Source organism: Volvox carteri (genome assembly GCF_000143455.1).
Source record: "Volvox carteri f. nagariensis unplaced genomic scaffold VOLCAscaffold_39, whole genome shotgun sequence".
Lineage (NCBI taxonomy): Eukaryota > Viridiplantae > Chlorophyta > Chlorophyceae > Chlamydomonadales > Volvocaceae > Volvox > Volvox carteri.
Genome location: NW_003307582.1, coordinates 972332 through 981689, shown reverse-complemented (window position 1 = coordinate 981689; position 9358 = coordinate 972332). Strand labels below are relative to the sequence as shown.

Below are 9358 nucleotides of genomic sequence, written 5' to 3'. Positions count from 1 at the left end.
TGGGTGGGTGGAGGGTGTAAGGGGTGTAAGTGGGTTTGGGGGGTACAGGAGGGAAAGACGGATAATTGACGGGAAGGATAATGGGTAGAAACGCAATGCTGTAACGCCAAAGCTGTAACGCCAGAGCTGTAACGCCAGAGCTGTAACGCCAGAGCCGTCACTGGGAGCCGGGAAGGGCAGTTGGGTCCCAGGAAGGAAAGAGGGGCCCGGAGAGGAACCGCTCACAACCACCACCACCACTACACACACCTCGCTCAATCCCCATCCACCCACCCACCCACCCCCTCACCTGGCCGGCGCCTGTTCCAATGACTTGGGAGCGAACCTGGACAGAGGCGGCCGAGATGGAAACCCGACCCGACCTCACCCGGCCCTCCAGCACCATCCACAGCCTCTGGACACACCGCCCACCCCCACCCCCCACCCCACCCACCCACCCACCTGCCACGCTGTTGAATGCCGTACCCCCGCTGAACACCACGAGTGCCGGGGACCAGGGTTTTGGGGAGGTGGGGGCGATGCTGGAGCCTGGGGGGGCCCCCCCTGCGCTGCTGACCGGAGTGAAGTACGGCCCCGGCGGGGGCAGGCTCAGGGGCGCTGGGGCGGGGCCGGGGACGGAAGTCGCGTAGTAGACTGCTGTGTGTTTGGGGGAGGGAAAAACACAGGCACGCAAATGTGCACACGCATGCGCAGCGGCCAGGAGGGGAGAAGGGGGGATGGGTGGGGAATGAGGTCCTCGGTGCCGCAGCGTTGTTGACGCTGGAAGGGAACCGAGAAAAATGGGTGATTGATTGATACTGAAGGTGTGTTTTGTACTGACCCAAATTGCTATTGACGCTGCCCGTGTTGACCCAAATATTTCCCCTGGACCCCGCCCTATCCAGGAGGCTGGCAGCTTAGACAGGACTGAAAAATCGGCCAGCTAGCACGCATGCTTTTGAAAGGAATATAGGTGTTTAAGCACAAAGGAGGATAATAATAAATCAGTGGCGTTGATGGCAGTCAGCGGAGGTGCAACTGCCCAAACCCCAGTAGTTTGGAGAATCTGAGCCCAAAGATGCCACGACGCAGCAAGATCCTCCCAAATGATAGGTACAGGCAATAAGTTTAGAGATTCGACAGCTCCCTGGCCTCACCGGCCTCCTCGTCCTCGTCGCTATCCACAACCGAATCAGATGGACTCGCCATGGACAGGTGCCTAGCCGGCGCGCTGTTTAAGGAGAAATTTTGAGGTGTGGCCCCTTTAGATTGCGACCGGTGCGATGCTATGATGTGAGCGGCTGGGGAATGACGACTGACGCTGGATGTTAGGTGCGTTCGGCGTCGTGGACCCAAGAAAGCCTTCTGGCCATAAAGCATCATCTCCTAGTAAATTGCTTGCTGCGGTGTACTATTGTCCCGTGCTTACATACGGCGAGAACGGTTGATGAACATCGGAAGGTAGTGCTCCGTCATACTGTTCTTTTAGTTGTAGACTGCATAAGCTATGAGACTTGTAGCGACATGAACCGTTTTAATCTGAAACAGTTAATCCAAGTCCGCTCTCGCGCTGGGCCAGTGTTTGCCGTACGAAATTCATCGTAACCAACTTTTCCGGCACAGTTGCCATACCTCACAGCCTTATTAAGCACGTCTCTACGCGCATGTTTTCACAGCTTCACAGCTTAAAAATTACTCTTGCTAGCCTCAGAAGCTTGTTTCTGACAGTCGGCTGACGATCGGGTTTGCTTGGACCTGCGCTCCTCCTGATTTATTACCCTTACTTTACAAAAATAAATCTTTGTAACCAGAATCTGCCTTGAATTTCTTAAAGTTGCCACTAGGGTGCAGCTAAACGGCAGCTGCACCCCATCTGTCCGGAGGCCCAACGGAAAGGGTGCGCAGCGCTCCGCACGCCCAAAATGGGCAAGGGCCGTGCCCTGACGGTCACAGATGATGCCCAGGTGTGTCAACCTGGAGCCTCTTTGGCGGTGCCGGAGCTGTCCCTTTCAAACCACTCGGCCCCCGAGGCTTCTTCCCTTGTTCTCTCCCCCATCCCTTTGTTCCCCCAGCGACCCTACCCTGTCTCCCCCCTCCCGTACCAACCATGCCCCACGGGCCTATGTGTTGTCCATCCTTGCTCGCCGCGGCCGTTCCATCCTCTCACATGACCATCACACCTTTTACATGGCTACCTTTTCAACTCCGGGATCCTTCCCTTGCCGCTCACTACATACCCCGAAAACTGCTTCTCACCCCTGCCTTCCCCCCCTACATCCCCCACCAAGCCCCTTTAACTGCGCTGCATGGTTGCCCATCTGGGTCATCTTGCGCAATCCTTCCCGCCTATTATTCCTTTACTTCTTACTTCCGTCCTCTTCCAACTTTGTTTGGATCTTGTTTGATTGACTTCCTGGGTATGTTTTTGAGCGATTACAACCTGTTTGTCGTGGAAACACACCAAACACCGCCGTCTTCAGGTTCCCCGCCTCACCACACTCCTCCGAGCGCTAGTGGCGGACCAGGCCGGGCCCTCCGCGGCGCCGTACCACCGCATGGATGTTGACGTACTGACGGTGGCACGGGACGCCGTACTGGAGGAGAAGCGCCGGCATGCCGCAGCTGGAGGTGGGGGGCCTCTGGGCTTCGGAGCCGCCGCAGCCGCAGCCGGCGCCGCAGCCGGCGGCCCTAAAGCAGCAGCAGCAACAGCACCCGGAACCAAGGCCTCCGCCGGCGCTGCTGCTACTTCTGCTGCTACTGCTGAGGGTGCCCTCATGTTGGAAATTTTCGGCAGCTGGGACAAGGGTGAGGGTGAAGGGGGTTTGAGGGTGAGGGTGGGGGGGAGTTGCCTTCCCAACGGGTGGAGGTGGTAGTAGGGGTAAGGGGGATAGGAGGCTGTTGTTCCTGTTTCCTGGCACCTGCTGGGGGAAGCCAGCGGGCCGCCGTGTTGGCGCACAAGTGCCAAGGCACCGACTGGTAGGCGGGTAATAGTGGTGGCGGTGGTGGCGGTGGCGGGGGGCCATGGCTACACGAGACGTCTTGGGTTCTTCAGGCCCCAGCCAACACACACACACACACACACACACACAAACCCTGGTTTCAACACCCTCGTGCAGTCCCGCGGGGAGCTCGTGATGAGTACGACAAATTTTTAAAGGTACGACATGCAATCAGAAATGTGTCAGTAAAGACGTCACGTGAACGGGCTGGTCGGCTAGGGTGGCTCGAAAAGGTGCTGACGACCCACACCTACCTGTCGGGGAGGGTGGCTCGGTGCCAATGAGGTAGCCGGTCGCGAATGTGTATGTGTATGTGTATGTGTATGTATGTACATATATACATACATACATATGTACGGATTATGATGTCAACAGCTTTGTCTTTGACCTTTGAGACTTCCCCCCAGCTTTGCCTCTCAGTTTCACTCGTTCGTGGTTCGTCTTTCCCCCCACCCGCTCTCCCGCCTTCCTTCTCCCCTCTTCCACCCTCCCCGGGCTTAAACGTGCCTCCAGCAAACCCCGCCAGCTTTGGACGACGGCAGTGGTTTCTTGGCTGTACGTTGCTGTCCCTATCCTGCTGTCTCAGCCTCCCTCCCCCCCCGTCCGCGCAGGCCGTGTCCTCCGCCGTTGAGGGGGAGCACAGCAGCGCCGACCTGCGCGAGCTGGCGGGGGCTGTGTGGCGGACCTGGGGCCTCAGAGAGCCGCCGGACACCTCCCGGGGGCGGGGCATACAGCAGGCGCTTAAACCCCACAGGTGAGGGGTGGGGGGTGGGGGGTGAGGGGTTGGGCCAGGTACCTATCTCCCTGCCTAGTCTTGGCAGGGTGTGTGGAGCTGGTTGGTCCGTGTTGGGCCGCGGCAGGACTGGAAGACCCCGGGCAGGTCGGATCCATCACGGGCCGCAGCACCCGCCCTGCGCTTTATGCTCGTAGTCGTGACCCCCACACCTTCATCACCACCACCACCACCATCATCATCATCATCATCGTCGTCGTCGTCGTCGTCGTTGCAACTTTGGGGAGGGAAGTCAGGTATCTTCCTTTTGACATCCTGGACACACTTACTTTGGCCCCTGTGCTGTTCAGAGCTTTTTTCTCGGTGTTAATGTATCCGCATACATCAAACGCGTACAGACAGACAGACAGACAGACATCTCAAGAACCTCTGTTGGCAATCTTGCACGAAAACAACACACATACATACAAACACACGTACACGATCTTTCCTGCACCCCCTTCCCCCCTCAGGGAGGCGCTGGTGGCAGTGCTTGGTCCGGTACTGCGCGACGTGGCACTACCGCCCTTGTGGGACTGTGTCGCCGGGCTGCGGAACTGGAGGGCCAAGCTGGCACCGTCGGGGGCGCCGCTGCCGACGCAGGGCCCGGGAGCAGCGGCTTCCGGACAGCAGCAGCAGCAGCCGCAGGGCAAGGCGGTGGCGGCGGTGGTGGAATCAAGCCTTCAGCGGCAAGAGTTCGGGGCCGATTTGGATTTCCATTTTGCAGATGACGTGGCGTTACCGGCGGACCAGGCGTTGAATCTGATCTGTGACGGCATCGCCGCCGCCGGAGGGGGAGGAGGAAGGGGAGGGATTGGGTTGTCGTACGGTGGCGGCGTGTACTCGAGCGAGCCGTCGCCGGCGGAGCTGCGGCTGATGATGGCGGCGACGGCGGCAACCGGCGGCGACAGAGACGCGGTGCCGTACACGATGTACGATGATGACGACGATGATGACGAGACGCTAGACCGTAAGAAGCTTCGCGATGTGAGTTTGTTTACCTGCGGCGGGTAGGGGCCGGCGGCTTGTCTAGGAGAGAGTGCCCTGGGGGGGAGGGGGGTAATACACACACACGGCAGAGGTTCACCCGGCGAGCGCGCCCCACGCCAAGACACCAAACTGTACGGCAGCCAACAGCCTGCCGTACCGTCTCGATTATCTGTATCTCGCCATCGCCATGTCCATCTTGAGGGGGTTGCGCCTTTGACCTTGGGTGAAGCCCGTTACAACCCACCACCGGGAGCCCCACTCCCACACGATGTTGCGCCACTACTCCTCATTCGCCTGCACCGCCTCGGCTCTTAAAATACGTGAGAGATGTTTTGTTTCCCTCTGCCCTTTATACTCTGCTGTACGGATGCGGCCCAGGCCGGCGTGGTGTGGTTGTACCGTTGGTGCGAGCGCATGCTGGGGGGGTCGGGGTCGGGGTCGGGGGCCGTCTCCGCCCCTGGGGAGGTCGCCTCCACCGCCACTGCGGTGGCAGCGGTGCTGCTGGGGGGCGGCAGCGGGGACGAGATGGCGGCGCAGCTGTACGACTTGCTGGGGGATACGGCATTTGAAGGTCTTGGCGAACTGATGGATAATCGGTGGGTTGGATGGCGAGGGAGTGGAGACGGAGGAGGTCTGTGCTTACGTTGTGCTGCAATCCGTACATCATTCATCCGTCCGTGCATCGGTTCCCTTCTCCGCCGCATATCTCTTATCGTCGGATCGTCAGGCATGTACTGCTCTAATCTCATATTTGTTCCCTTTCATCTGCTGTTGTTGTTGTCGTACGGCATACCCTTCACGATGAATATATGTATAATTAAACTGTATTGTTCGTTGCAATATTGCACAACTTCTTCCACCTTTACCCTTTACCCGTACCGTGCCGTACCGTGGGGGTAAAATCCCCAACGAAATAAACAGAAAGTCTGTCAGTCGATCCCTCAGCGCCGCCATCGCCAAGTTCAAGGAGGTGCAAGGAGGAGCCGCCGCGGCGGCGCTGGGGGCCGCGGCCGCCGGCGCCGCCATGCCGTCGTACGGACCCGGCGTCACTGTCAACAGCACCAGCCAGAAGCTGCTGGCCAAGCTGCAACGCAAGGATGCGAAGAAGGTACGACATCGTCGGGCGTGTGAGTCGGGGGAGGTGGGGCTTTGGGTGGCAAATGCGGGTGGGGTGGGGGGGCCCATTGACCTTGGAGCATGACCTTGGGGCCACACCAACCCAACCCCCCTTGCCCCTTCTTACCCCCCCTCCTACTCCCGGCTTTTTCCCGTGCCATACCTCCCTTTGTGGCTGTGTCGTACTGTGTCGTAATCCAGGGCTCCCGGAAGACTGACGCGGAGGTGGAGGTGGAGTGGCTCATGCAGGTGGGGGGTGGGGGGCGGCGTCTGGACGGGTTTGGATATGGTTGTGTGAATATCTGTATGTCTGTCCCTTCCCGTGCCTGAATACTTTCCCCCCAAACCCCAGTTTCTCTCCCACTTGCTGTCGTACGCTATTTTGGGACTCCAGCACGCAACTGTCATTTTTGTTGTGTGTGTGTCTGCGTGTGTGTATTTGCGGTTTGTATTCCTACCAACCCGCCCAACACCCCCACACCAGATGCTTACATGTTTACATACAGGCACGGAAATACATACAGGCGCACGTTACAACTATTCCCGAATATGGGTCCCGCATGACTCTTATCCGCGCTGCCCCGCCGACCAAACCACTCTAAACCGACACACCATCTGCAAATGAGCACAGCCGTCTGTGTTGCTTTGGACATGAGCACGTACGTGCTCCACGTCCTGTGCTGTGACCACGTCCAGGAGTATAGCTCCTCCGTCTCCTTCACCACCACAACAACACAATACCACAGCACAACACTACACCACACTGCTACAATACAACACGCCACCACCACTACACCACTACACAATACCACTACGACCACCACACCACCACACCACCACAACAACGCAACAGCACCACTACACCACTACACCATGATACCACAAAACAACACCACATCAGTATATACCACAACACCACTACAGGCACCTCGCAACCCGCAGTCGGGTGGCCTCTCCCGCGTTGCCCTGATTACCCTTCCCACTAAACCTGAACTGAAACTGACCTATAGCAGCCAGCCCAAGGACGTGTACCAAGCGAGCCTCGACGTACACGCGTTGTACATTTTCTGTCCTCAGCGCAAGAGCTACTTAAAAATCAGCGTTCCGTCTTCCTCCTTAGCCGTTCTCCTCACCCAAACCCCCCACCCCCGCACGCACATCGCTCCTCCTCCCCCACACACGTGTCTCTCCAGGCCGGCTACCAGGCCCTGATGGACGTGGAGGCCCCCCCCACCTCCGTCACCAACACCATCACACTGGCGGGAGGGGTCGAGCTCCGGATTGGCACGGGGGGGGAGGGGCCCCGGGCCGGAGGGGCGGCTCGGGGGGCGCTGCCCAAGGGAACCGTGAGAAAGTGGGTTTCACGGGGTTTTGGGGTGGGGTGGGGGGTTTAGGTGCGTGTATGTGTATGAGGGGACCAAACAGTGGGGTTTTAGGGTTTTGACGTGTCGTACATTGTGATGGGAGTGGGCCGCATGTGGCATGAGGCTTGCACACGAAGCTCTTGGCGCATTCCTGGCGCGTCCCCACAACTCTATTCCATTTCTGGACGTCCATACACACCGCTCTCTCCCCCCCCCCCACGCACACTCGCCTGAAACCCCTTCCTCTCCCCCCTCTCCCTGGCCAGTCCTGCTTTTTGTACATCTGCCGCAGCACTCTTTCCTTGGCAGCAGCTTCACTCGTTCGTGGTTCGTCTTTCCCCCTCCCCCCTCATCCCCCCCGCCATACCAGGACCCACAAAGGCTATGAGGAGGTGTTGGTTCCCGCCGCTCCCAAGGCCGCTCCCAGCGCGGAGGAGGAGCTTGTACGGATTGCTGACCTGGACGAGTGGGCGCAGGTGAGGGACGAGCGGGGCTGGGGTTCGCCGGGGGGGGGGAGGGAGAGGTGTATGCTGTGTGTATGTGGCTTTTTCCTTGGGTATCTGTTTGTGGCTCTCGTGTTACTCGAGGTAAACTTTCTTGCGTGGGAGGTAGTGGTGGTGGTGTTTGGCCCCGTGAGTCCTTTAAAACACACATACACGCACTCACACACATCATCCTCCCTTTCCCCCCCCCTTTTTCCCCTCCTCTTCCCCCCCTTCCTCAGCTCGCCTTTCCCGGCTACAAGACACTCAACCGCATTCAGAGCCGCATCTTCCGAACCGCCTACCACTCTAACGAGAATATTCTGGTGTGCGCCCCGACCGGTACGGGACTGGATGCGTGTGTGTTTTGGGGGGGGGGTGAGGGGGTGTGAGGGGAGGAGTCGGTGGTGACGACCGCGTGCGTGTTTTAATGCGTGTGCGTATGTCTGTGTCTTTGTGTGTGTGGGGGGAGAAATATCACAACTAACATCCCCGCCTTCCTTCCCCCCTTCCCCCCTAAAACAGCACAGCTTCTGCACGTCAACCCCCCTCACCCCCACCCCGCATTCCCCCCTCCAAACACACACACACAAACACACAAACACGCAAACGCACACACACACAAACACGCAAACACCCAAACACCCAAACACGCAAACACCCAAACACGCAAACGCACAAACAAACACACACACACACACACACGCCTTGTGTAACACAGGTGCCGGCAAAACCAACATTGCCATGATCGCGGTGCTCCGGGAGATCGGCGCCAACATGCGGCACGGGGTCATCCAGAAGGCGGACTTCAAGATCGTGTACGTGGCGCCCATGAAGGCTCTGGCAGCCGAGGTAACAGCCAACTTCGCCAAGAGACTGGAGCCTCTAGGTAAGCGTGTATGTATGTGTGTGTTTTGATATCCGAGCCGCGATATGGCCGCGCATGTATGTATGTGTACATGCATGTGTATATATATGTGTGTATGTGTGTGTGCCTATTAATGATTTGAGGCGCTGTGTCTTCTCCTCTCCCCCCCAAACTCTTCTGTGTCGCACCTCCCCCTCCCACCGCAACCCTCTCCGCTGGGTGGATAGGACGGGGGCGCAATTGTTTGTTTGAGTTTCGCGTCACCACACGCAGCATACTTCCCCCCCTCCTCCTCCTCCTGCCCCCCCTCCTTACCCGCCTCCCAACACCCACCCACCCCGCCTCTCAGGTCTGCTGGTCCGCGAGCTCACGGGCGACATGCAGCTCACGAAACGGGAGCTCGCGGAAACGCAAATGATCGTCACCACACCGGAGAAATGGGACGTCATCACACGCAAGGTCTGCCTGTCTGTATGTATGTCTATATCTGTCTGTATGTCTGTCTGTATGTCTGTCTGTATGCCTGTCTGTATGCCTGTCTGTATGTCTCATGGGCAGGTGTTGAGTTTGGTGATAGTGGAGCGTGGGGGTTTACCTTTGTCGAATTTTATTAAAGAGGCAAGAGAAGCTACATGACCGCTGTGTGTATTGCCGCTTCATCGTTGCCGTACTCCTGATTAGACAACACTATCCCGGGCGCATACCCCCTTCCCCTCGGCACCCGGCCGGGGTTCCCCGGCCCCTCCTCCGCTCCCCCTCCTCCTCCATCCCCCTACCCCTCCATCCCA

The 9358-nt window shown here is 58.5% G+C and overlaps 2 protein-coding genes across 2 annotated transcripts in view; both read left to right on the top strand.

The window, feature by feature from the left end:
• Positions 1–1901: 1901 nt before the first annotated feature.
• On the top strand, positions 1902–2607 carry VOLCADRAFT_118545 (uncharacterized protein; the record flags this gene model as incomplete). The annotated part of the gene is made up of 2 exons (XM_002953963.1): positions 1902–1943; positions 2460–2607. Coding segments are annotated over 2 exons (190 nt in total), but the record flags the coding sequence as incomplete, so codon positions are not given.
• A 5319-nt stretch (positions 2608–7926) lies between these two features.
• The window catches only part of VOLCADRAFT_30109 (uncharacterized protein), a gene marked incomplete at both ends in the record, with an annotated part of 16012 nt that continues 14580 nt past the window's right edge, over positions 7927–9358 (top strand). The window contains 3 exons of the mRNA XM_002953962.1: positions 7927–8044; positions 8424–8591; positions 8920–9169. Coding sequence (XP_002954008.1) covers positions 7927–8044; positions 8424–8591; positions 8920–9169 — 536 coding nt within the window. The remainder of the gene's footprint in view (positions 8045–8423; positions 8592–8919; positions 9170–9358) is intronic.